This window comes from Sinocyclocheilus anshuiensis, unplaced genomic scaffold, assembly GCF_001515605.1.
Source record: "Sinocyclocheilus anshuiensis isolate Anshui unplaced genomic scaffold, SAMN03320099.WGS_v1.1 scaffold250, whole genome shotgun sequence".
Classification (NCBI taxonomy): Eukaryota; Metazoa; Chordata; class Actinopteri; order Cypriniformes; family Cyprinidae; genus Sinocyclocheilus; species Sinocyclocheilus anshuiensis.
Genome location: NW_015547652.1, coordinates 349,343 through 377,274, shown reverse-complemented (window position 1 = coordinate 377,274; position 27,932 = coordinate 349,343). Strand labels below are relative to the sequence as shown.

The 27,932-nt window shown below is 35.8% G+C and overlaps 2 protein-coding genes and 1 long non-coding RNA gene across 6 annotated transcripts in view; 1 reads left to right on the top strand and 2 right to left on the bottom strand.

Moving 5' to 3' along the window:
• Nucleotides 1-10,745, bottom strand: part of orc2 (origin recognition complex, subunit 2) — a 12,990-nt gene extending 2,245 nt beyond the window's left edge. Inside the window, exons 1-13 of the mRNA XM_016504215.1 lie at nt 10,513-10,745; nt 9,765-9,914; nt 9,560-9,646; nt 8,389-8,481; nt 8,269-8,300; nt 8,125-8,182; nt 6,000-6,175; nt 2,580-2,678; nt 2,394-2,503; nt 2,169-2,301; nt 523-619; nt 301-447; nt 46-217 (exon numbers count right to left, since the gene is read on the bottom strand). Coding sequence (XP_016359701.1) covers nt 46-217; nt 301-447; nt 523-619; nt 2,169-2,301; nt 2,394-2,503; nt 2,580-2,678; nt 6,000-6,175; nt 8,125-8,182; nt 8,269-8,300; nt 8,389-8,481; nt 9,560-9,646; nt 9,765-9,914; nt 10,513-10,591 — 1,433 coding nt within the window. The 5' untranslated portion in view covers nt 10,592-10,745. The remainder of the gene's footprint in view (nt 1-45; nt 218-300; nt 448-522; nt 620-2,168; nt 2,302-2,393; nt 2,504-2,579; nt 2,679-5,999; nt 6,176-8,124; nt 8,183-8,268; nt 8,301-8,388; nt 8,482-9,559; nt 9,647-9,764; nt 9,915-10,512) is intronic.
• Nucleotides 10,746-13,465: 2,720 nt separating this feature from the next.
• The window catches only part of ldb1b (LIM-domain binding 1b), a 32,049-nt gene continuing 17,582 nt past the window's right edge, over nt 13,466-27,932 (bottom strand). For 3 of the 4 annotated variants that reach the window (XM_016504216.1, XM_016504217.1, XM_016504219.1), the window contains exons 2-11: nt 26,121-26,223; nt 24,260-24,304; nt 22,612-22,687; nt 22,312-22,414; nt 20,793-20,965; nt 19,093-19,215; nt 18,921-19,004; nt 17,064-17,187; nt 16,829-16,977; nt 13,466-14,043 (exon numbers count right to left, since the gene is read on the bottom strand). In XM_016504216.1, the coding sequence (XP_016359702.1) occupies nt 13,813-14,043; nt 16,829-16,977; nt 17,064-17,187; nt 18,921-19,004; nt 19,093-19,215; nt 20,793-20,965; nt 22,312-22,414; nt 22,612-22,687; nt 24,260-24,304; nt 26,121-26,223 (1,211 nt within the window). In that variant the 3' untranslated portion in view covers nt 13,466-13,812. The remainder of the gene's footprint in view (nt 14,044-16,828; nt 16,978-17,063; nt 17,188-18,920; nt 19,005-19,092; nt 19,216-20,792; nt 20,966-22,311; nt 22,415-22,611; nt 22,688-24,259; nt 24,305-26,120; nt 26,224-27,932) is intronic. The other variant, XM_016504218.1, reaches the window with a different exon arrangement.
• Nucleotides 16,377-20,215, top strand: LOC107702037 (uncharacterized). The gene is made up of 3 exons (XR_001635725.1): nt 16,377-16,387; nt 17,783-17,785; nt 20,131-20,215. It is a non-coding gene; the product is annotated as an uncharacterized LOC107702037 (long non-coding RNA).

Genomic DNA, 27,932 nt, shown 5'->3' with positions numbered 1-27,932 from the left:
GTGTGTGTGTGTGTGTGTGTGTGTGTGTGTGTGTGTGTGTGTCACCTGGCGTTGGGCGTGAGGCTGCGCAGCACGTGTGTGAGTGAGCTGAGGGCCAGTGCTCCGGTCTGCTGCACCAGCAGTGAGTTCTCGTATGACGTCTCTTCAGTGTACGGAAGGTATGTGGTGGTTTCGTACCACAGCCAGTTGAACATGCTCATCTTCGCTTGATCCCAGACTGAGCAAACACAGACGAGGAGAACATTACAAGCCCATAATACCAGTGATCAGCATCACCTAAAGCTGAAGCATGAGACTGACTGAGTGTAGCGTTGATGTGGTCGATGGAGGCCAGCAGGTGCATGTTGGGAAGCGCCGCCAGCTGCCCCAGTGCCTGCTGGTTCCTGTCGCCCCTCAGCATGGGCCCGTCGATGTTATGGATGACCAGGAAGACGTGATTGCTCGGGTCTGGAAGACAAACACGCGGCTTACAGCCTGGAGACGATCAGAGGTGAGCTGAGAGACGTCACACGTCAGCCTTACCCTCTCTGAGAGTTCTGATGATGAAGTCGATCTGGTCTGCAGGATTACGGAAAGTTCCCTCGTGTCCGAACACGTCACAGGTGAGGGAATTGAGGATCTGTCAGATTACAGCAGCATTCAGACGATGTCAATCAAAGCTGTTATCAAGGAACGCTATCAGCTGCTGCTGAGAATGCTTAAATATTTATCATTATAGTTATTATGTGACCCTGGAGCACAAAACCAGTCTTAAGTGTCAATTTTTCAAATTAAATTAATTAATTATTAATGAATATTGTAATTCCCTATTTTTCTTTACATTACTATTATCATCAATATTGGACTATTTTAATTATTGGTGTATGAGTGCAGAAAGTTATTTCGTGTATTTCTCAGTTCAGACAATCACATAATAACATTTTCATGTCAGTTTCTGCCCTTTATAAATCCAGATTTGTTCCTCACTTTTGATGCATGATGAATTAATGGAATTTAGGATCAAATCTAATTGCATGTGCATCTTATAAATGAGGCCCCTGGTTCTGATTTTGGACTCCAATTAATTCAATTAACAATTGTTTTAGTACTTTTTAAGAACGACCAGATATATGGTGGCAGTGTGTGAGTCTGTTTGTTTGAGTGTGTGTGTGTGTGTGTTTGAGTGAGTGAGTGAGTGTTTATGTGTGTGTGTGTGTGTTAGTGTGAGTGTGTGTATAGTGTTTGTGTGTGTGTGTGTGAGTGAGTGTGTGCATTGTGTGTGAGAGTGAGTGAGTGTGTGCGTGTGAGAGTACGTGTGTGCGAGTGAGCGTGTGTGCGCGTGTGTGTGTGAGTGAGTGTGTGTGTGTGAGCGTGTGTGAGTGAGTGCGTGAGTGAGTGAGTGTGTGATTTGAGTGTATGAGTGAGTGTGCGTGAGTGTGTGTGTGTGAGTGTGTGTGCGTGAGTGCGTGAGTGAGTGTGTGTGAGTGAGTGTGTGTGTGTGAGTGAGTGAGTGAGTGAGTGTGAAAACTCACATTTTCATTTTAGTTATTGTTGTTATCTTTATATTTATCATTATTGTAAGCATTACAGTTATTTTTATAGTGATATTTATTGTTACAGTTCAGTATCACCATATTTTGTTATGTTATCATTACAGGTATTGTTATTATAGTTAGTTATAGTTAAGAGTTATCGTTATAACCACTGTTATAGTTATCGTTAGAGATATCTTTATATTTATCATTATTGTTATAGATAGCGTTTCAGTTATCATTATATTTATAGTTAGTGTTATATTTAATGTTATAGTTATCACTGTTTTTTTAATGTTTTGTTATATTTATTGTCATAGCTACTGTTACAATTATTGTTATACTTATTGTTAAAGTTATTACATTTTGTATCATTACATACCTTTGTAGTTGTAGTTATTATATTTATAGTTTTAGTTATAGTTTGTGGCACGAACGGGACTTAGACAGTGAACAAACTGAAACATCACACTGAGTTTGTTATATTAGTCGATATCACAGTCATAACGACTGCTGTTTTGTCACATGATGCTTTCACTGTATGACAAAAGCAGCATGAAGGTTGTGCAAAACATCTTTTTTGTTGCATAATAAAGTCATTCACGATGACAGAGGTTTCATGTGTGCGTGAGAGAAGCACAGCAGCAGCGAACGAACCGACTTGAGGGTCATACTGGGGAAGAAGCCATTGACCACCACATGATCGTAGTCACAAAGCATGGATGTGCGGAACTTCTCCAGCAAGAGCTTCTTGGAGCCCAAACCGTAGATCAAGATGTTAAAGCCCATGCTGAAATATTCATGAACAGAGAAACACAAGATGAATATGTGCATCTTCATCATCCTCTCACACACACACACACACACACACACACACTCAACTGCAGCTGCAGCATCCACTGGTTGAAGTTCTTCTCGTGTTTTGCATTGAGCTGTTTAATTTCCTCTGCGAAGCGTGGCTGGTTTTTACCCAAGAGGCTGAGCAGAGTTTCCTATAAAACACAATTGAACACCTCCGTTAGATCTCAAACAAGATCCCACAATCACAGACAGATGAAGATCACTGACCTGGTCCAGTTTGGGCATCTGGAGTTTCTGGAGGGTCCGATCGGACGTGAGAACCTTAGAGCTGCTGTGAGCTTCAAAATACTCCTCCACCAGATCAGACTGCAGGAGAACAACCACACAACAAGAGAGATGTTCAGAGTAGACTTGATATTTTCTGAATTTTTTCGGAAATGCAAAACGTGCTGCTGTGATGCTACACTGGAAAAAAATTTGTCGGAGAAAGAATTTTCACTCAGAAATTGCTGGTAACTTTTAAAAATAATTACAAAGAAATGGAAGTAACACTAAATTCAATAAGAAATTTTTAAGTTAGAAACGTCAATAATTTGTAGGGCTAGGGCTGTGCAATTAATCGAAATACAGTTTCGATTTCGGCCTCCAACGATTATGAAAATACAATAATCGAGATAAAACGATTATTGCGCCCCATTCCACTCTCTTTCTATCGGTGCGCTTTCGCTCCTCCATAAAAGCCCAGTTTCACGTGAAAATCAGTCAAATCATGTAACGTGACTTTTGCAAAATGGGACGTGTGTAACAGTAAATTGAATCAGTGCGGCTCTTAAAGTGACAGCAGCCTAATCTTCCTGCTGCGACTGTGTGCTTAATATTAATCAAACAACAAAAGACAAAGACAAAATCACTCACTTTTTGTAGCTTTAATAAGTAACAAATTAAGTTTAATTCTTACAGTGAAGACTATGTTGTTTTATTTTAAATTAGATTATTTATATATGTCGATCGCTATGTTTAAATAAATCATTCATTTAAGGTTTTGGTCATACGGCCCATTTATAATCATGTTAAATAATCCTGATTACAATATTGACCAAAATAATCGTGATTATGATTTTTGTCATAATCGATCAGCCCTATACCACATAGACCAACCGTTAACGATCTGTCCGACACAGACTGCATGACTTCGCCACTTTCTGTGGATTTTTTGTTGGTTTTTCCTCAACTAGCGACTAATAAAAAATTTGGTCAACCAAGTCTCTTCTCGTCAACTAATGGTTAGTCGACTATTAGGGGGCAGCCCTAATAATTTGTTTTATTTACAACTTAAAAAAAAAATACAAATGACATTGTAGGTTGTTTAACATTTATGTTTATCATTATAGTAGCATTTATCACGTTATCGTAAAATTTGTCATTACAGCTAAATTTATCAGTCATTGTTAAATTTGTCATTATAGCTGTTTATCAGTTAACGTTAAATTTATCATTATAGTTACGTTTATGATAGTTATCTTTCAATTTGCCATGATAGTTACGTTTATCATAGTTATTGTTAAATTTGTCATTATAGCTGCATTTGTCATAGTTATCGTTAAATTTGTCATTATAGCTACATTTGTCATAGTTATCGTTAAATTTGTCATTATAGCTACATTTGTCATATTGTTAAATTTGTCATTATAGCTACATTTATCAGTTATCGTTAAATTTGTCATTATAGCTACATTTGTCATAGTTGTTAAATTTGTCATTATAGCTACATGTATCATAGTTATTGTTAAATTTGTCATTATAGCTACATTTATCAGTTATTGTTAAATTTGTCATTATAGCTACATTTGTCATAGTTATTGTTAAATTTGTCATTATGGCTGTTAATCACAGTTAACATTAAATTTGTCATTACAGCTAAATTTATCAATCATTGTTAAATTTGTCATTATAGCTGTTTATCAGTTAACGTTAAATTTATCATTATAGTTACGTTTATGATAGTTATCTTTCAATTTGCCATGATAGTTACATTTGTCATAGTTATTGTTAAATTTGTCATTATGGCTGTTAATCACAGTTAACATTAAATTTGTCATTACAGCTAAATTTATCAATCATTGTTAAATTTGTCATTATAGCTACATTTGTCATAGTTATCGTTAAATTTGTCGTTATAGCTACATTTGTCATAGTTATCGTTAAATTTGTCGTTATAGCTACATTTGTCATAGTTATCGTTAAATTTGTCGTTATAGCTACATTTGTCATAGTTATTGTTAAATTTGTCATTATAGCTACATTTATCATAGTTATCGTTAAATTTGTCATTATAGCTACATGTATCATAGTTATCGTTAAATTTGTCATTATAGCTACATTTATCATAGTTATTGTTAAATTTGTCATTATAGCTACATTTATCATAGTTATCGTTAAATTTGTCATTATGGCTGTTAATCACAGTTAACATTAAATTTCTTATAATAGCTACGTTTGTCAGTTAACGTTAAATATGTCATTATAGTTACGTTTATGATAGTTATCTTTCAATTTGCCATGATAGTTACATTTGTCATAGTTATTGTTAAATTTGTCATTATAACGATATTTATCATAGTTATTGTTAAATTTGTCATTATAACTACATTTATCATAGTTATCGTTAAAATTGTCATTATGGCTACGTTTATCATAGTTATTGTTAAAATTGTCATTATAGCTACATTTATCATAGTTATCATCAAATTTGTCATTATAGCTACGTTTGCCATAGTTAACGTTAAATTTGTCATTACAGTTAGGTTTATGAGTTATATTTCAATTTGTCATAGTTACGCTTGTCAGTTATTGTTAAATTTATAATTATAGCTACGTTTATCATAGTTATCGTTAAATTTATCATTATAGCTACATTTATAATAGTTGTCGTTAAATTTTCATTATAGCTACATTTGTCATAGTTAACATTAAATTTGTCAGTTTAGTTCATGATAGTTATCGCTAAAATTGTCAATATATTTACGTTTATCATAGTTATCGTTAAATTTATCATTATAGCTACATTTATAATAGTTGTCGTTAAATTTTCATTATAGCTACATTTGTCATAGTTAACATTAAATTTGTCAGTTTAGTTCATGATAGTTATCGCTAAAATTGTCAATATATTTACGTTTATCATAGTTATCGTTAAATTTATCATTATAGCTACATTTATAATAGTTGTCGTTAAATTTTCATTATAGCTACATTTGTCATAGTTAACATTAAATTTGTCAGTTTAGTTCATGATAGTTATCGCTAAAATTGTCAATATATTTACGTTTATCATAGTTATCGTTAAATTTATCATTATAGCTACGTTTATGATAGTTATCCTTAAATTTGTCATTATAGTTACTGTTATTATTATAGTTATCATTTTATAAGTTTCATTTATCATTACAGCTTTTGTTATCATTACATTTATTATAATATTTAATATAGTAGTTATTACAGTTACTGTTATTATATTACTTACTGACTTACAGGTTGCTAGGGTGTTGAGGGTGGTTGCTAAGGTGTTTTAAGTGCAAGAAACAGGTTTTGTTTTGTTAGTCATAAACTCTTCCTGCTCTGGTTTCAGGCTCATCTGGACCCTCATCCAGACGGTCTGAAGGTCAAAGGTCAGGATGAGACTCTCACCTCTGCTGCTTTCTTGCCCTTCTTACTGGGCGTCTTATAGAGCGCAGCAGCGGACGTGTTTTTACTGGGTGTTTTGGGCTGGTCGACCCTCTTCCCCTCGTGTTCTTCAGCATCATCATCATCCTCAGAGTTCGAGGGGGAGAAATCGCTCTCGCTGTCTGAACGCAGGTTCGGAGCTGCATAATAATTACAACAACAACACGTTAATAGATGAAACGGACACCTGTGAGACCCACGGATGACGAGAAACAGGAAATTAGGGCTGCCCTCGACTAAAGAATTTTCTGGTCGACTAGTAGTCGTTCATTTTAAGCATTAGTCGACTAATCTCACATTTATTAATAAACAATTTAAATCATTATAATGAGACTTCAATTGCTCACAAAGCATAATAAGCGCTCAAGCACACGCATAAAGCTTGTCACAGCACACCAGCAGAAGTAGGCTAATGATTATAAATGTGTCAGGAAAAACAGTAAGGAGGCTGCATTACCATTTTAATAACTTATAGGTAAACTAGTGACTGGTGGTGGATGAGGAGGTACCCCCTCACAATGTAAAGTGCTTTGAGTGCTTAGAAAAGTGCTATGTAAAAACTCATAATTTATTTGAAAGTAGGCATTTCACTCTCTATAGATATATTTTTCATGTCTGTAAGGCAAGTATACACGGAGTTTCACGCACAAGTTCACGGAGACCGAGACGGCAGAAAGCACATCTTGTTTGCTTTCATTATTTTACAAAAGCGCAATGTTTTGAAAGATGCATTACTTTTATCTGTATGACCAACGTGACTTCGCCTGTGGACTTTTTTTTTTTTTTTTCTGTGACGAAGCGACTAATAACATTTTGGTCGACCAAGCCTCTTCTCGTCGACTAACGGTTCTTCGACTATTAGGGGGCAGCCCTACAAGAAATACACATTTACAAACAAATCCATAATTCATGCACTGCAGAAAAACTTTTATACTCATGACATCAGATTAACTCTTATTGGGTCTTATTGGGAATGATTCACTAGTGCATGTTATTCTAAAGACATATTCTGTTTAATATCCTCTTTCACTGTTAAAAAAATGCCACAGATAGATAGAACTTATAGTAATAAAATATAATTATGAATGTCATGTAATGTTTAGTTTAAACAGTTGTTTTAACCAATTATATACTATTACTAATGCCCTGCATATTAGAAACATTACTATTTGTTAGAAGAATTTAAAAGGTAGAGAAAATATGACTTTAAATAAATGTAAAAAAAAATATATATATATTTTGTTAATATAAATTCAATTGTTTAATTTTCTTTCAATTGCAATAAATATAATAATCTTTAATATTAATAATTTATTATAATGTGATAATTATACAAATAATGATTTGTTAGTAAGACTTATTTGCAAAACTAAATGCATAATTTTAGGCAATTTATGTGCATTTATTCTGGAATTTAAAGTTAACTTTATTTGCCTATTATTTAGTTATTATTCTTTTACATTTTGTTAGGATTTATTTATTTTTGGGAAAAGACAAGTAAAATTTTGTTTGCTTTTTTCTATCGTCATAAATCTAATAATTGTTGCATTAATATGAATACAATATTAATAATTTATTATAATTTGATAATTATACAAATATTCATTTGTTAATTATAATACTTTTATTTGCAAGCCTAAATGTATGTTTAGGTAATTTATGTCTGGAAATTAAAGTGAACTCTATTTACCTATTAAATTTTGTTAATATTTATTTATTTGTGGAAATAGATTAATGTTGTTTACTTTACTACTGTATTAAATATATTATTTTACATTAATATTAATAAATTATTAATCATTTATTGTAATCTAATAATTACGCAAATAATGATTTGTTAATTAGAAGACTTATTTGTAAATGCATAATGTTTATGTAATTTATGTGCATTTATTCCAGAATTTAAAGAGAACTTTATTTGCCTATTTAATTATTGTTCTGTTAATTTTTGTTAGTATTTATCTATTTTTGAAAAAAATTATTAATAAATATTGTATGGTATATAGTCCATTATTTATTTTTTGCTCTTTTGGTGTGTTACTGTCATTATATTGTCCTCTTATTGTTAAAAAAAATGAAACAAATGCACCTGACAGTCTCTTGCGCAGTCGGTGTGGTGTCGTGGAGATGAACTGCACCTTCTTTCCCTGATTAGACATAAGAATATATATATGTGAGTAAAACACAACCACATGTAAACATGTATGTTTGGCACAGAAACACACGAGTTCACCTTCTGAGGGGTTTTGCTCTGATTGGCTGATTCTGTAGTGGATAAACAGAGAAAATCAGAGTCAGTCAGTTTTTAAACTGAGAACGAGAGAAGAAAACAAACCGCAGGATCAGGACAGACTTTGAGCGGTGCGTGTCGGGCTGGACGACTCCTCGTTTGTGTCTGATGTGCAGAAGGTCACGCTCTTCCCAGGCGTTCGAGACCATTCAGACGCTACACAAACACACCACAAGGACAATATTTGGCTGAGATACAACTATTTGAAAATCTGGAATCTGAGGGTGCAAAAAAATCTAAATATTGAGAAAATCATCTTTAAAGTTGTTCAAATTAAGTTCTTAGCAATGCATATTACTAATCAAAAATTAAGTTTTGATATATTTACGGTAGGAAATTTACTAAATATCTTCATAGAAACCTGGGCCCGTGTTCACAGAACATTTTATCTTCCCACTAAGAGTTCCCCTAAATAGCATTAAAAGTTTTTAGCTAAGAGTTTTCTCTTAAAGCTGCAGAGACAAACTTGTATTAAGGAATAGTGAGAAGTCTTAAACTCAGGATATTATGTTGCCATATTCAAATAAAGATTTTAAAATGCAGGCTAAGTGTCACTAATTAAACAAGTATATGTTCAGCTAACTGTCAGCCTCTTAGATGTGTGCTTCTCGTAAACAATTAGTGGATATGCATATAAACAGCCTTTTAATTAACAGAGTGGAATAATCATGGCTGATAGTAAGACATGCAAACGTAAAAGAAAACCAAACTGGACTCAAGAACAGCTGTTACTTCTTCCCTAACTGTTTAATGAAAACAAGGATATAATCAAAGGAACATTTAGAGTTGGGATAACCTCCAAAACCAAAGGCGATACCTTTATAAAAGCTCATTATTGTCAAATGTTTCTAAAATTGCCGGAAACAGCAGTTTTAGGATAGTTTGTGGCTTAGGAGTCCTCTTCACTGCTCCTAACCTTTCACAGATTTAGGAGCTAGTTTTAGAGCTAAAACACTTTTTACAAAATTTAGGACTGACACGCCCATTATTTTTAAGATTTTCTCCTAAATCGACGAGTTATGAGCTACTTATAGCCTTGAGATGTTTTGTGAATACAGGCCCTGATCGTTACTTAATATCCTAATGATTTTTGGCATAAAAGAAAAATGGATAATTTTGACCCATACAATGTATTGTTGTCTATTGCTACAAATATGACTAGTTTTGTGCTCCAGGGTCACAAATGTATTATTAGTGTGTATGCAAACTGAACAGCTGACAAGTGTTTATTCACCCATCTGAGCCATTTTATTGCCCCGCTTGATGGTCTGAAACGAGAAGACAGATGATCCCGCAGTGACGGTGCCATTTTCACTCGTATCTGGGAAATAAACAACCAATGAGAAGCTAGAATTACAACATCAGGATTCACACCGAGCGATCATTATACTGTGAAAAGCGTGCGTTATCGGTCAGTATCTAAGGCTGTTAATAGTCACCTTGTGATCCGGTGCACAGAGCATCCACATAGCTCTGCTCATTCAACACCTCTTCGTCATCTTCATCATCATCATCCTCAGGTCTTTTGGATTTCTGCTGTGCTTTTACGGTCACCAGCGTCTGCACGGATCCATCCGCTGCTTTTATATCTAGAATCACAATGCAAAACTTTTATCAGTAATCATAAAAACACAAATAAAGTATAATACATACATATTAATAAACTAGATAAAAACACATTTAAACCAAAAATACATCAATAAATAATATATAATGTATAACATACATTAATAAACTAACTAAAATAAGTAAATACATTAAAACAATAAATACATACGCAAAAATAAATGCTTAAATATCATAACATATTTTTAAATATTATATATGAAACAAATAAACAAAATGAACAAAGCATGATATTTTAATAAACTAAATAAAGCTAAATATATCAGTAAGTATATGAATATAAATACACAACTAAACAAAATACAGCAATAAATACATAATATATAAAGTATAACATATTAATTACGTAAGCAAACCAATAAATGAATGAATATATATATATACATATGTGTGTGTGTAAAATATAAATATAAAATGTACCACCATAGTATTACAGTATTACAGAAATGACTGGTTATATAGTAATTTATAGTTAAATGAGTGTCTTTAAAGTTTTGTTAAAACACACAAACACCGATCTTATGCCGCTTTTAATATAAAACTGAGGAGAAGCGCTTTTACCTTGCTGTTTCTCTACAATATGATCCAAAACATCTTCATCAGCGACGAAGCGAAGCTCTAACGGCTGTTTCTGCGCCATCCTGCGACTTTAAACTGTAATATCTGTCCCACATACACGCTTACTAATATTTGTTTCGATAATAAAACTAAATCTTGCTCAAATCGATCCGTTGAAGTCCTGAGGTAAACTGCGCTCGATTCCGCGCCACAGGAAATATTCTAACCCACGTGTGACAGGAGGACGGTCACGTGAGTCGCTCCGGCCAATTAGAATCAGGCTCCTTTGAAAAACTACATCTCCCATAATTCCAAGGTCGACGTCGTAAATAAAAATTATTTTTATTTTAATTTTAGTTCAATTATGTCTGAATTTATTATGTCTGTATAGGTATTTAGTTGTATTTAATTTTAGTTATTTTAATACTTCAACAAACTAAATGGAAATTAAATCATATATATATTGAATTTATAAATGTGTATATATATATATATATATATGTATGTGTGTGTGTGTGGTTGTACATAGACATATATGTAGTAGTTGTTTTTTTTAGTGTTATATTAGAATCATTATTATACTCCTTTTCTCTCCTTATACTCCTTATATACCTTTTGTTCTTTAATATTTTGAATTGTTTTTAGCTTGTTTTTAATTTTAATGTTAAGTTTTGAAATTTTGTTGTATGCATTTGTCATTTTCATTTAATTTCTTAAGTATAAGTAGTATTTATAAAGTTTTAGCTTTTAGTTTTGGATCTGTGTTTAGTTGTTTTAATGCTTCAATTGATTGCTTCTGTTGTCCTCATAAAGATTCCCTTTCAATATTATATGATATTCATATTCACTGATACAGAAATGTCATTTGATAATGTTCTGACCAGTTTCGGATTTTAAATGTCACTGGAGCGATCTGAGGATTATATTCAGCCTTTCACACACGAAGCGGGTTATTGTAAGGAATATGTTATTTTATAAGTATATGAAATATAAAAGGGCATTTCAGGTTCTGAATTAAAAAACAAATATAATGCAATGCACACTGTCAGTGCACAAAATAAACAATGTAAAAAAAAAAGATTACTGTTATTCTGTAATTTTTAAAAACTGGTTTTTATTTTCAGAGTTCAGCTGAATGATAAAGTTTAGTCTCTTTAACTTTATGTAGTTCTGCTGTTTTGTGTTCTTAAACTATAAATCACACAGACGCAGAAATCCTTAAAGTGAAAATTCATATTTTATTGGTTCCATACATTAATTGAATCAAGGGCAGAAATGAAGAAAACTAAGTTATATCAAACAGGAGCATCTACAAGGTTAAAGGTGGAAAAGATCACCAGTTTGTTTCAAGTGCAGACCTTTAATTAATTCAGATAGATTGAGCTGGTCAGAAAGAGAGAGGAAATAATAATCAAATAGTACAAAAATGTGATTAGTCTGAGTTTCAGCAGTATTGGGTGTGTGTGTGTGAAATAAAACAACTAACATGTTACTGAAACATGACTAGCTGATCACAGTTGGTCTCCCTTAAACACACGAATAACAGAAGATGAAGAAACAGACGAACACTGAAGTCTGCGGCAGAAACGGATTTCATCAAAATCTGAAACAATCAGGCAACAAACACAGACTGTGCCCTTGATTTCAATTCATCAGTCGTATGCAAATTATAAAAATAATCAAGAGGGGAAAAGACGAGGTTGGTGTGTTTTCATTTTTCACGTTTTGCTTTTTTTTTTTTTTTTACACGTTAGATCAGAATGGCTTTATGTAACTCTAAGGAGGAATACATCTCAATACAGTTATACAGAACTCTGCTACTACCTTAAATATACAAGCACAAGTACACGAAAACCAATCAGAGCCCACGCTAAACCACTCTCTTTAAACATAGGACAAACCAATAGAATCTGAGGCTTGAAATCTTTAAGGACCTCGACGGTTCGGTTACTCCTTGGTTTGCAGCTTTCAACATCGGTAAAGAAAGAAACCAAAATAATCAAATAAAACATTCTAGGGAAATAGAGGCTGGTATAAAACACGGATACAATTCTCCAAAACGCTCTTGATGTGATATTAAACATCCTCCAGCAATCAGAGGAAGATGTGAGACTGCAAATTAATCGGTTGTGTTTGATATTTTACTCCAAACATAAGAAACGACATTTTGCTGAAAGAAAATATCTAGCCTACTATTAGAACCATTAGTTTGTTTGCATTAAAATGATGATGAAACATTTTCCCTCAGAAAATTCTCATTACTGTAATGCAAAACAAGAGAATAAGAACGCTAGTGTTTTGATTTATGCAGATTCACATTTAAAAAAAAATTCTCTCATTGCAATACAGTAACGAAACTATGGAAGCTAATTAAAAAATTCAAAAGGTAATTGTGACTTTTTTCTTGCAATTCTGACTATTTTTCTCAGAATTGAGAGATAAACTCGCAATTGCAATTTCAATTCAGAGGAAAAAGAACATTTTCGTACAATTTTAGTTTATATTTTGAGTTATCACCAATTTTGAGGAAAAAAAACAATTGTGAGAAGTCGCAGTTGCAAGAAAAAAAAAATCTGAATTATGAGATAGTCGCAATGGCGAGAAGTCAGAATTGTGAGAGAAAATGTTGCATTTGCGAGAGAAAAAAAAAAGTCAGAATTGCGAGACAAAAAGCAGCAATTCTGAGAAAAAAATTCAGAATTGAGATAAAAAGTTGCAATTGCGAGAAGTCACAAATCGTGAGATAAAAACTCACAATTGCAAGAAATAGTCAGAATCGTAAGATACAAACTCGCAGTTGCGAGAAAAAAAGTCAGAATTTAAAAAAAAATTCTGAGGGAAAGAAAAGTCTGAATTGTGAGATAGAAAGTTGAAGTGACCTTTTTTATTTTTATTCAGTGGCGGAAACAAGTTTCCATACAAAACAGTATTAAAAGTGAAAATTATCTTAAAAAAAAAATCATATTTTCCTCATGCAAAATGTCATTTCTTGTGAGTGAAACAGGAGCTGGATATTTCTTGGTCTTGTTGGCGTTTTACGTGGTCAGATTTCTCTGCTTCATCTTAACTTAAACATATGAACTATCTACAGGCTCCTCATAAATCACCAACAAAACCACGAGTGTGTGAATAAAAACTGTCCTGTGTCGAGTAAACGGTTTCTGTTGTGGTGTGACGCTCATCTCTGGTCCTCCAGGTTCACTTCCTCTGCTGACAGGAAGACCAGCTACTGCAGGTAGATGAGTCGACCGTACCTCTTTCTTCCCATTGGATGCCCGACGCTCCCTGGCCCCGCCCCGAGTCTCACTGAGACGCCTGTGAGGTGGGGTTGTCGTTCTTGCCCTCCTGGCTGGATGGAGGCTTGTTGTTCCAGGGGCTGTTGGCTCCCAGCGCGGGCGAGTTGTTAAAGCTGTCCTCGTCGTCGATGCCGTTAGCCGCGTCGAACTGTGTGTTCTCCAGCCGCGTGATCAGACGCTCGTCCTCGTCCCCGAACTCACCGCCCATCAGTGTGGGCTCGCCCACCACCATCACGTCCTGAGCACACCAAAACAGACCATTAGCATTAGAAACGCCATTTAGGGGAAAAAAATAGGTTATATGTATATATAGACTATTTTTGGCACAATAAATTTCTCTCTCTCACAGCATTTTTACACAAGTGCCTAAAACTTTTAACAGCACTGTAGCTTTTGCAGGTAGGTTTCTTGAAGCGTCTTGGAGACAGAGTTCTTCTGGATTGAGTCTGTCTCAGTTTGTTCTGTTTCTTCATGTGACTCCAGACAGACTGATGATGATCAGATCAGATCTCTGTGTGCAGCACAAACATATATCTCACTGCATTATTACAATTAATGGCCAAATTCCTTGCACAGAACAACCTCCTGGACAGCAACCAATCTGGCTTCAAAAGCGGCCACTCAACTGAGACTGCCCTGTTCTCGGTTACTGAAGCCCTGAGACTGGCAAGAGCAGCTTCCAAATCCTCAGTACTCATCTTGCTGGATCTGTCTGCTGCTTTTGACACAGTTAACCACCAGATCCTCCTGTCCACCCTCATGAAGATGGGCATCTCAGGAACTGCACTCCAGTCTTACCTCTCTGGTAGGTTCTTCAGGGTGTCTTGGAGGGGTCAGGTTTCTAAGTCACAATTTCTTGCTACTGGGGTTCCTCGAGGCTCAGTGCTTGGACCCCTTCTTTTCTCCATCTACATGTCATCTTTAGGATCCATCATTCAGAAGCATGGCTTTTCCTATCACTGCTATGCTGATGACACTCAACTCTACTTCTCATTCCAACTAGATGACCCGACAGTAGCTGCACCTAAACCCGCTAGTTCAGACCTACGCGCCCTCCAGAAGCTTGCGTTCTGCAAGTGAACGAAGCCTCGTGATGCCATCCCAAAGAGGCACAAAATCACTCTCACGGACCTTTTTCTGGACTTTTCCCAGCTGGTGGAACAACCTGCCTATCTCAATCCGAGCAGCTGAGTCTTTAGCCATTTTCAAAAAACATCTAAAGACACATCTTTTTCACCATCACCTGACCAATTAATACTAGCACTTACCTATTCTATTATATTCTATTCTATTCTATTCTATTCAGTCTAATAAAATCGCTCGTTGGTCTGATTGCTTCTACTTTGTAAGTCGCTTTGGATAAAAGCATCAGCTAAATGACTAAATGTAAATGTAAACTTAAAACCATTTCTTAGCCGCTGAAAATCCTAGTGTTCTAATAATTTTGGCCACCACTGTACATATATTATAAACGACATAAATGTATAAATATACATTAGGGGTGTAACGTGGAATTTAACTTAACAAAAGTAACAATATATTAAACTTTAAGTTTCCAGTCAAGTTCTGCTCGTGCAGTAGTTAAAACAATGCTGTACTTCTTCGGTACACATGCATACCGAACCGAAAGACCCGTACCGAAACGGTTCGGTACGAATACGTGTACCGTTACACCCCTAATATACATGCATACATATTAGGGATGTGCAACAGCAATCGAGTACTCAGCCGTGACAGCGATGATAGATCATAAAAACTATGATCGTGGAAAAATATATATTTTTATAGTTATAGCAGCACTTTGGGCTCTGATTGTTTAGCTGGCCACAGCATGCGGTCCAAAGTATAGACGTGAGAAAAGAAAGAAGCATGGCTTCGAAGTCACATAGTGATGTCTGGGTTAGCTACATACATATCTGATTCATTTAACCTAGGATGCGTTGGGATATTAGCATTTATTAACATGCTGAATGCGCAGCATATTACCAGTGTTTTGTGCTCAAATGCAATGCCCAATATTGACAGAGTTATTTGAGACGGTCATATTGCTTTTAGATGTTTCTTTTTTTTAAATACTGATGTTATAATAATGCATCAGTGCCTTTTTCATCATATTTGTTCAACAGCATACTTCAATTAAAATTGTTTTCGTACGGCACATGCGATTTCAGGAATCACTTGATAATGTAGATGAAAATATAGCTCAAATCTGCCAAAAACATAGCATTATAATGAGAACTTTATAGAATGTGAAATCTATAGTAAATTCCTTGCCCGTGTTTCAGCGCGCTGTTATGAAAGCGCATCAAGGTGGGAGCTCTCTCTCTCTCACTCGCTATAGGGTGTAACTTAGTTCACTGGCATTTCATAAACACAGCATTATAATTAGAACTTTATAGAATGTGAAATCTATAGTAAATTCTATCTGCTTTCCTTGCAGCGCTGCTTTCTCTCTCTCTCGTAACTGAAAGTTCACTGGCATTTGCATCCTTTTGTGCAGATACAAGTTATAATGTTACGTCTATGTTATGTATCTAAGTTATCTGATTAATATCATGGGAAGTGTCATAGAACGGGCTTCAGTTTATTGGCATAAAGTCACTCTTTAGCTTCACCCCAGGCAGCTATCCCTCTTTAGATGCTTCTTTTTTAATAACATTGCTGCATCATAATTATAATCTAACAGTGTTCTAATCATGTGTTCATGTTTTCATAGACAGGTTTTCATGTCATATTTTTATTTTAAAAACATTCATTTTCATAACAGTCTTCAGATATTTTCATTATCTCCATTACGGCCATGCCCCGCCCCCCGGAGTACTCGATTACTCGTTTTTGAAACCTATCGATAACCGAAATGAGAAATTGCCAAAAATGCCCATCCCTAATACATATATTTTATTTAAAAATCATTTTTAAATTACAAATGTGTTTTGACTGGCTAGCTTTTGTTACTTCAGTAAACTGACTGTTAACTGTTGCGTGTGTTTATGCTGTAAGATGACGCGTGATTGGTTACTCACTGGGACCTGACTGGACAGCGGGAAACTGTTTGCTGGGCTCTTCTTCTTGCTGTTGCTGTTGTTATTGGAGCCGCCGCCGGCGCTCATGTTGCTGCCGCCCGACATCTTGCGCTTCCGTCTCTTACTCGGCGCCTGTCTGGCCGGCTCAGCTGCGGAGAGATGCGACACACACGAGCTCAAGCACACACTACACAAACACCAGCAGAGTTTCTGAGAGACACGAGCGCCTCCTGACCTGGAGGAGCCACCATCCTCTGCCACTTCTGGAACAGACACGTCTTCAGACAGTCTCTGGGACTCAGACTGTACGTCTTGTGTCTGGACATCAGCTCCTGCATGGGCTCCAGGATCACACACAACTGAGACGGAGACGCACAAAAAGACACGTTACTAATAGGGCTGTCAAGCAATTAAAATGTTTAATGCAATTAATTACATGCTGTGCAGATTAATCTAAATACTCGCAAATTAACTGGACATCAATTTGGGCTACGAAATTACCCCACAAAAGATCATTTACAGTCATTATTGTGTTAGATGAGAAAAGCATTGAACAGACACGAAAAAAAGTAACTTTAAAAACAAATATTTTGATTCATAGCATTTAGGAGTATTTACACAAAATGTATTAGATTTGCACGAATAATGCTGAATGGGTTTTAAATGGGCATTAATGGGTTTTAAAAAATGTGAAATATGAAATTAGTTTTTTTTTTTATGTGCCAGTAGGTGGCAGCGAGGCGCTGTCTTAATGAGGGAGTCATTCAGTCATTCATTCAACTGATTTGTTCAAACAGCTGATTCATTCAGACGAAGCAAGTCTTTATGAATGAGTCACTGAATCATTGACTCACTTGATTTGTTCAAATGGCTGATTCATTCAAAAACAAAGCAAGTCCCTGCATCTCAATGTTCATACTATCCATCCTAAATAGTATGTGAGATTAGAATAAGTGTGTCCCAAAGCATAGTATGTTGAAAAGAGTATGCCAGAAGTCCCCGGATGGTCTACTATTTCAGGTCGATTTTTGAAGTGTGGATCCGTGCACACTCTAATGGCTAAAATTGCCCACAATCCATTGCGCTTTGGCAAAGGATTCGGTCCAGAACTACAAACACGAATAAAACACGTTAGAAAAACTACAAAAGTGGCGGATGCGCGAGATCGACAGTTAGGTAGAGAGGTTTACAAAAAGGGGTTTGAGTTACTAATAATCAACATTTAACCGTGTTATATTTCATCTGCAACTGCAATGTGAACTTTTATAAACATCCATTTGGTCGTTAACTTTTAAATGCATCCCTACGCAGAAAATATGAGCAGAGTTCTCCGCATTAAAGACCCGCGACTGGCAGATCAATGTGCTACTTCTTTTCTCTCCAGTACGGTAGGAAGTTAAATTAAATTAAATGTGGAGGATGTTAACTGTGGCAAGATGATTGACAGGCCAGTTTACAGTGACAGGGTGCGTGTAACAGGTGCGACAGAGCGGTCCGTTAAAGACGCAGTTGTGTGATGTGATAGTATGTCCCAAAGCTTGCCTACTCTTCTACTACACACTCAAAAGTGTGTACTTTTTCTTCACCAAAAGAGTACATACTTTAAGGGCGTTGTATAAGTAGGCACATTGAGACGCAGCAAGTGACTGTCTTCATGAATGAGTCATTGAATCATTGACTCAATTCATTTAAACAGCTGATTCATTCAGAAATGAAGCAAGAGACTGATCTTTATGAATGAGTCAGTGAATCACTTGTTCACTTGATTTGCTCAAAACTGTGGATTTATTCAGTAATGAATCACTGCTGTATGTTGATCAGATGTGCAACAGTTCTGCTTTGTTTTGAATTTTAGAGGTATACAACTGTATTCTGCTTCATCATGCAGTCAGTTGTCCTGCATCATGTTTGTTAACAATGTAAGATGATGTACAGGTCTGGCGGGTGAGTTAAATGCGTTAATCATTTTAACACATAATTTTTTCAATAATGAATCGCACCAAATTAATGTGTTAAATCGACAGCCCTAGTTACTAATCAGCTGAATGAAAGCTGTAGAAGACGTCACAGTGTTGTGTTATGGTGTTCGTACTCGGAGGTAGTTGAGGGTGGAGTTTGACAGGCCGCATCTGGTGATGTTTTTGGACAGCTGATCCAACATCTGCGGGTCCTGAGCCTGAGACGGACACAAAATCACACCATCATCAGGTATGAAACACCAGCTAGAAGAAGAAACGCTGTGAGGTGCAGGAAGAGGAACTGACATGCATGGCCAGGATGCTGCGGGGAATGAGCTCCCTGTGCTGCCGGATGCTGAAATGCCACGTCTTTATTCTCATCATGTCATCGAACATGAACTCCAAGTACAGACGGCCCTCCACACACACCTGAGGAGACCAGCAGAGTTACACACACACCACAGAATCATCCCGCTGAACTAGGGCTGCACAATAAATCGAAATGAAATCGCAATCGCGATTAGGCTAAAGCTGCATAGGGCTGGGACAATAAATCGATGCATCGCGATTCGTGGATCGATTCTGAGATTTTCGGAATGCATCGTGATTCTCTCTCGAATCGATTCTGAGCTTAGTTTTTAACAGCAGATGGCGCTCTAGGCTAGTTTTTAACCGCACACTCAAATGCTCACGAAGAAGAGCGCTTGTGCATTCGGCTGAGTAATGTAAGTGGTTAAATGTACTTCCACATCGGCTTTTATGATGCGAGATTAATGTAAACAGCCCATTGTGAACATCTTTGTAATTCGCTTCAACCTTTTCGAACTTTATGAATCATTATTATTCTCTCTTGAATCGATTCTGAGCTTAGTTTTTAACAGCAGATGGTGCTCTAGGCTAGTTTTTAACCGCACACTCAAATGCTCACGAAGAAGAGCGCTTGTGCATTCGGCTGAGTAATGTAAGTGGTTAAATGTACTTCCACATCGGCTTTTATGATGCGAGATTAATGTAAACAGCCCATTGTGAACATCTTTGTAATTCGCTTCAACCTTTTCGAACTTTATGAATCATTATTTTAGGTGGTGCGTGTATAAGGAACTGGAAGCAAGCAGAATACGGCTATTTCTAAAGCACGCAAGTGCCATCTGCTGTTAAAAACTAAGCTTAGAATCGATTCAAGAGAGAATCACGATGCCTTCGGAAAATCTCAGAATCGATGCAGAATCATTTCTCGATTCGCGACGCATGGATATATTGTCCCAGCCCTAAAGCTGCAATTGTCGTGCGCATCTTGTCAGTGAAGCACAGTTCTGTGATCAGCAGTAAAAGATCTATCTGAAGGCCAGAGAAACTCCAAACACACCTCGCAGAAGAAATCCAGGAAATCCCTATCGCAGCAGCTGAATAAACAGAAGATTTAACTGCTTTCATTGATTCAGCGTTACTAATAAACACACGACTACCACAATATGATTTATCTGAGTTCTTATTAGAATTATCATTATAATTTTCATTATAACAAAGTATATAATAATGCAATGCCTTTATCACTGCTTAGAATACTATGAAATATGTTGTGTGCCTTATTCTGTGTAAGAAGCCACATCATCTCACAGAAGGATTTATTTCAAATACTCGACAGACGTTATGAAGTGAGTTTGGAGTAAAAACACGTTATTAAATGTGGTATTTTTCAGATGAAGCAGCATTTAATACAAGGAGCCGTAGTTCACTGAGAAGCTACGCAAACAGCTTTCATAATCGCAGAACGATTTCTTCGATTTCATAATCGCGCGATTAGATCATCTGAATACGATTTTTGCGTAGCTTGTCAATGAACTACAGCTCTGTGTAGTAAACGCTGCTCCATCTGAAAGCACGTGCTGGAGATTTACTACTAATCACAAAACCGGCTTTACTGACGAGATGCACATGACAATCGCATTCGATTAATCGTGCAGCCCTACGCTGAACGTCACATTAAACATCACATACACACACACCTGTGTGAACATGGGTTTGCCGTTCTGCGTGACCATCGTACACTGATCACAGTCCAGAGACACAAAGTTGCTGTGGAAGGACTCTTTAGGGTGCTTGAGAATGTAGTAGAGCTCAGTGGCGCCGCCTTCAAACACACTCCTAAAGTAACGAGGAATCAGCGTCCGGCCGATCGCTGTGAGACACAATAAGGCATACATGAGGACAAGGAACCAATTTAATTCTTAAACATACTGGTTGTTATTTCATGAGAATCTGTAACTAAATGTGAACAGTTGACAGTTACTGTGCCATTTAGTGTCATTTTTCATAATTCCTATAAATAACTCAAACCTTAATTACAGCTGGTAATGTTTGTCTCAAGCAATCCGATCATTCAAACCAAATTCAGACGTTGCATCCTATTTGTAGTGCAAATAACACCATTTGCTGAATAAAATACAATACTAGTTTCTTGCTAATTTTGAGGTGTTGATTCCAAAAATAGTATGTTTTGCTCAATCATGTCATACTTTTGTACAAAATATGATGCATTTTGTAGCATTTTTGCTTTTGACAACCATTTGTGCAGTGAAGTCGTCTTATATTGTCCTTATTCAACAGAAAAGCACCACAAACACATGATTCTGGTCTGAATTTCTTTTAATTGAACTTACTTTACAGCACTTTGGTCAACTTAGTGGTTTTATTAGGTGCTTTATAAATAAAGTTGGAGTTGGAGAATTTAAGCCAGATCACAACTTTCTGTTCAATTTTCACATGCAGGACAATCACATGCATTATTTAATGCCTAATCCTGATTTCAAACTCTGAATTATGGCCAGTGAAAATGCAAACGTGAGCCAGATGTTTTCTGCTGCATCTGCAGGAGTCTTACTGCATCCAAACAAATTACAGATTTTGTAAAAAAAATAAAAAAAAATAATAATAATAAATAACTTATTTTGTAAAGTTTGTGACATTAAATTAACAGATTTTCCCACTCCTTTGTAGATTGTAAGTTAAATGTTAAATTTTGAATATTTATTGTTGTCATTAAAACTTTTTGACATCTGACTGCTTTTGTTATTTTGATAAGTGCATTACAGCTGATACATATAAAATTTGAAGTTCTAGTATTTTTTTTTACTCAATGGCATAATGAGTAACATGCACACTGTAAAAAAATATTTTTTTAGAGTTGTAAATTAAACAAAACTTTTTTTTTTACAAGAAAGTACTACTTCGGTTTTTCTACTTCAAAATTTCACATTTAATTCAATGTGTTACTTGCCTTTTTGTAATTATTTGTGAAATTTACTAACAATTTCTAAATGAAAACTGTTTCAAAGTAAATCCTACACATTTTTTTCAGTGTAGTCATGAGTTACATGGTAACGCCAAGTGCAAACTGTCTCAATAGACCACTTGCGATCGGATCACCTGACACAGATCTTAATCTCAGGCCTCAATGTCTCTAGATACATTTATTGAGAATCATTTAACACAAACATCTTTAAACGTCTGATAAGTGATACTCACTGTATCGTTTAGGACCGTCCTCCAGACAAAATGTGATGGTGAGCATAGCATCATCCTCAAAGAATTCAGTAGTGAAAGAGTCCCACCACAGATTATCACACTCCTGAGAGAGAAAAACAGTAAGAGACGGCTCTCTGATATCATTCATCTGAAGCCGATAGATGTTTCTGTGCTAGCGTTATAGGGTTTATGTCAGGCATATCAAAAGCACCTTAAATTATTAAAATGTTTAAAGTGCTGATAGTTAAGACTGAGAAAGACAGAGCTATAAATGTAAACAGAAAAGCAGATCTGCCTCACCTCTGTCCAGTTCTGAAGCCGTTTATTGAGTTCAAATATCCTGTAGTCTGTCTGATTCCCGTAAGGTGTGTGTCTTCTGAGAAATAGACTGTTTTAACACTCACAGACAAACACTGAGACTTCATGAACTTTATATACACTAATAGAATCAACATAGTAGGGCTGTCAAAAAAAATTTTGAATTTCGAATATTCTTCGAATTAAAAAAAAAATCGTTTTTGCATTCGAATTTTAGGTCTGTGTCAGCCGTCACAGTGGCGCACGAAATGCGACGACGATGTAAGTGTCATTGCATTTTAATGCTTTTGTTAGCCTATCCAGTTGAACCTTTTTATACAGTCTATGAGTTGAACCCACTAGATGCGGCGCTGCTTCTTTGTTCATTCAATATATTGCGGAAAACGAGAGCATCAGTTTGGAGAAGATGTTGTTTACGTCAAAACTGAAACCAAGCCATTCACACAGAACGCATATTTATCACATTTTCTAGAGGGACATCTATCAGCGTTGCACTCGCGTCTCACACAAGAGAGCCACATGTTTAGAAAGCCATGTAAAATTAATATAAGTTCAACTTTTAAAAAAACATGTCTCAAGACTTCATGGCGGTTTTCCCCATCCCACTGCATCTCAAGTTTTTAAATGAAGTAGCAGCCTACTTTGATCATATTTAAGTAGAAAATTCTAATTTAGTTTTTCAGTCATTCTGACAGCCCTACATCATAGTGCTTATAATAATAAATATTCTAATAAAGAACCTGCATGTTTTAACAGCTACAGTATCACGTTTGATACTCAAGGCCTCTAAATGATCAAACTTTGTTTCACACACAATCTCCTCATGTCTTCTGTCTCTGATTGATAGTTTAGAGTGTTTTATCCAGTAAAAGCTCTTTTAGTGTAATTGTACAAACGCTTCTAGTGTCAAATCTTGACTGATTTTTATCAAGTAAGAGTCAGAATAACTGCAGTAATATCTCCAGATGAACACTTACTGGACTGAAGCAGCTCAGCTTTACTTGATTCTCCATCAATCATGTTTTAGAGTCTCAAATCTGATCCTCAGGATCTTTTGAGGAGCGTTTGTTTCCAGAAGCTTTACTTTCACTGTTCCTCAGCGGAGGAATGATCTTCACAAGCCTCCAGAACATCTCACATCTTCTGAGGAGCCTTTATTTCTTCAGCTCTCGATCACCGCATTATATGTTTGGAGCATTTCAATCTCATCTTACTGAGACACATTACTGGAGATACAGAGCGATGACTGATCTTTAGATCATTTTATGTCAGTATCTGCTGCACTGTTATAAAGATCTCTGTGATTTACAAGCATCAGAATTTCATCACAGAAATACCAGCATCTGCACCCAAGTCATATTTCTGCTCAGTTTGAGTCTCTGAATAAAATTGAGCCGTTTTTTCCTCCATATTCTCACTATATCAGACTATATGAGGCATAAAAACCTGATGATCAAATATGATACAAATAAATGATATTTTAAATAAAATAAAGACGCGTAAATGTGAGACTTGTCATAGCATTTGCGTATCATTGCTCTCTTGTTGATTTTGATTGCTTCCATTGTCCTCACTTGTAAGTCGCTTTGGATAAAAGCATCTGCTAAATGACTAAATGTAAATGTCTCACCCAATGCCTGGCTCCAGGTATGTGGGGGGATACATGGGCGTCGGGCTGCAGAAACAACACAAAGCAAATAACCATGAAAGATCATGTCAAACCTCACAAAGCTCACATAACATGCTTTATAAACGCACACATGAGGTCATAAAGCAGACTGTAACACATCCAGACACTGTGAAGTGAGCAAGTGCAGTTCTCTGCCTGTAGGCACCATCACAATCAGGAAGAGAGTCGTTTTCTGCATTTATCAATGTGCCAGAGTAGATATGACACCCGCTAGACTTTACTGCCCTGCCACAAGGGAAGCCCCACCCACTTCCTGGACACTGATTGACAGCTGGCACTTCCTGCTCCCGCTATCTGACAGAAACATCCACTGACTGCTGATGCAGCTGAACGCTCTTCTGTCCTCACAGACGCTCACAGGAACATCACAAGTGACTGATTTGAAACACTCTCCATTAACGGCCACTCATGCACATCATAAATTATTCTTTGTGGATAGTTTTTAGTACTATATATTAGGGCTGTGCAATTAATCAAAATACAGTTTCGATTTCGGGCTCCAATGATTATGAAAATACAATAATCGAGATAAAACGATTATTGCAACCCATTCCGCCCCCTTTCCAGCGGTGCGCTTTAGCTCCTCCATAAATCCCAATTTCACGCGCAAATCAGTAAAATCGTGTAACGTGACTTTTGCAAAATGGGACGTGCTTGATTTATTTAAGTTGATTATATGTATTCATGTTTTTAAAAGCGTGAAAGAGAACTTGCGCTGTTCCTCGGGAGGATTTCTGTGGATGCACTCAGAACACGGACATAGTCATCTTTTAACTCAAGGTGCGCGCCTAAAGGGTCAAATACACGCTAAAAATGTGTCAAAATGCGGCGCTTAGTGGTTATTCATGTAAACCCTCGCCGGTCATGTAATAAATGAACGTAAACAGTTGAGAATGAAAATACATGTGTAACAGTAAATTGAATCAGTGCGGCTCTTAAAGTGATAGCAGCCTAATCTTCCTGCTGTGACTGTGTGCTTAATATTAATCAAACAACAAAGACAAAGACAAAATCACTCACTGCTCTTGATTGAAGGATTTTTTGTAGCTTTAATAAGTAACAAATGAAGTTTAATTATTACAGTGAAGACTATGTTGTTTTATTTTAAATTAGATTATTCATAAATGTGACCCTGGAGCACAAAACCAGTCATAAGGGTCAATTTTTTGAAATTGAGATTTATGCATCATCTGAAATCTGAATAAATAATCTTTCCATTGATGTATGGTTTGTTAGGATCGGACAATATTTGGCCGAGATACAACTATTTGAAAATCTGGAATCTGAGGGTGCAAAAAAATCCAAATATTGAGAAAATCATCTTTAAAGTTGTCCAAATTAAGTTCTTAGCAATGCATATTACTAATCACAAATTAAGTTTTGGCATATTTACAGTGGGAAATTTACAAAATATCTTCATGGAACATGATCTTTGCTTAATATCCTAATGATTTTTGGCATAAAAAATGTTGGTTAGTGTGCATCAATTAAAGCAGCGCATTAATATAGACTGACTTGGAACTACCTGTGCATTAAACTTTTTTACTGCATACCTGCCAGCCAATCAGAATCCAGCATTCAGACAGACCATGGAATAAATATATATATTGCTATCTTTAAATAAATTATTCATTTAAAGTTTTGGTCATATGGCCCACTCATAATCGTGATTACAATACTGACCAAAATAACCGTGATTATGATTTTTGTCATAATCGAGCAGCCCTACTATATATTTATAAGCGAGTTATAATATGCCTTGATTCTGAGCTGATTCTGCTTTTGAAACAGACGGACTCACCCCACGTCTCTGTCCAGCATGGTGCCGGGGTGGAAGGGGGGGAAAGCGCTTCCGTTGGGGGGCTCCTTTGGGGAGTACAGCTTGAACGACTTGGAGGAACAGCCTGCGCGGGGAGAGAGAGAGAGATGAACATGTTCAACATTCATTAGTCAAACATCAGGAGAATTGAATGAATTCACATTCATATCAGTACACAGAGATACTAAAACTTCATTAAGAGTGGGAAACATCACAAACACGCATCCTCAAGTGGTTTAATACTATTATAAATGGTCGCAACAACTATAAAATAATTATTTGTTCATTACAAATAATTACAATAAAAGCAATGCAATAAATACAATATAGTTGATTAGCCTAACTGTAGGATTTGTAGTTTTGCAAAATCACCAAGGCTGCATTTATTTGATCAAAATACAGTACAAATTGAGACATGTTATTATAATTTAGCTGTTTTCTATGTGAATATCTGTTGAACTGTAATGTATTTCTGTGATGCGCAGCTGTATTTTCAGCATCATTACTCCAGTCTTCAGTGTCACATGATCTTCAGAAATCATAATAATATGCTGATTTGCTGCTCAAGAAACATTTCTGATTATTATCAATGTTGAAAACAGTCGTGCTGCACAATAATTTTGTGGAAGCTGTGATACATTTCATTTTTCAGGATTCACAGATGAATAGAAAGTTCAAAAGAGCAGCGTTTATTTGAAATAGAAATCTTTTGTGACATTATGAATGTATTTACTGACACTTTTGATCAATTCAATGCATCCTTGATAAATAAAAGTATTCATTTCCTTTTTTTTCTTAAATATTTCTTACTTCAAACTTCTTAATGGTAATATATCACTGTTTCCACAAAAGTATTGGGCGGCACAACGGTTTTCAACATTGATAATAATCAGAAATGTTTCTTGAGCAGCAAATCAGCATATTAGAATGATTTCTGAAGATCATGTGACACTGAAGACTGCAGTAATGATGCTGAAAATACAGCTTTGATCACAGAAATACATTACAGTTTAACATATTTACACAGACAATAGCTATTTTACTTTGTAATAATATGTCACAATTTTTACAGTAGTTTTGATCAAATAAATACAGCCTTGGTGAACAGAAGAGACTTCAGGCTATTCCAGTGCTGCATGCTGATTGTTCCAGTTATACTAATACACAGAGATGCTGATTTTGAATTGACCTTTATTGTGTGTGTGTGTGTGTGTGTGTGTGTGTGTAAAGACCCTAAAGCAGTAAAGACCCTCCATAAACAGAGTACAGGGGCGGAGGTCAGCCACACCCCTCACCGTCTCCATCCCGCCAATTAAACACATCTATAACATGATGCATTCAGCCACAATGAGGTCACGACCCCTGTTGTCGCGGGAACAGCTCCGCCTCATAATGACCACTTGACGTGTCTCACAAATAAATCTGAGAGCTGTCAACATCACGGCTCATAATAAAATGGAGGGCGATACGGCACAGCAAGACTCTTTAATTGAATTACACAAACAATACAAGAATGAAGGTGAAAAAGAACATTTAGTCATTTCACAGTAGCACTCAAAAACATGCCAAACTACAGGTACTGTATTCTGGAGATCACTGAAAATAATATAAAATTAAATTAAAATAAAATAAATAAATACATAAAGAAATGTATGTATGAAATGTGTGCAAATATATAAAATATAATATATATAAAATAAAATAAATAGTGCACAAATAAAATAAATTTTTAAAATTATCTTGATAAAAAATAAATATATATAAAAAAATTACATATAATAGAAATAATATATA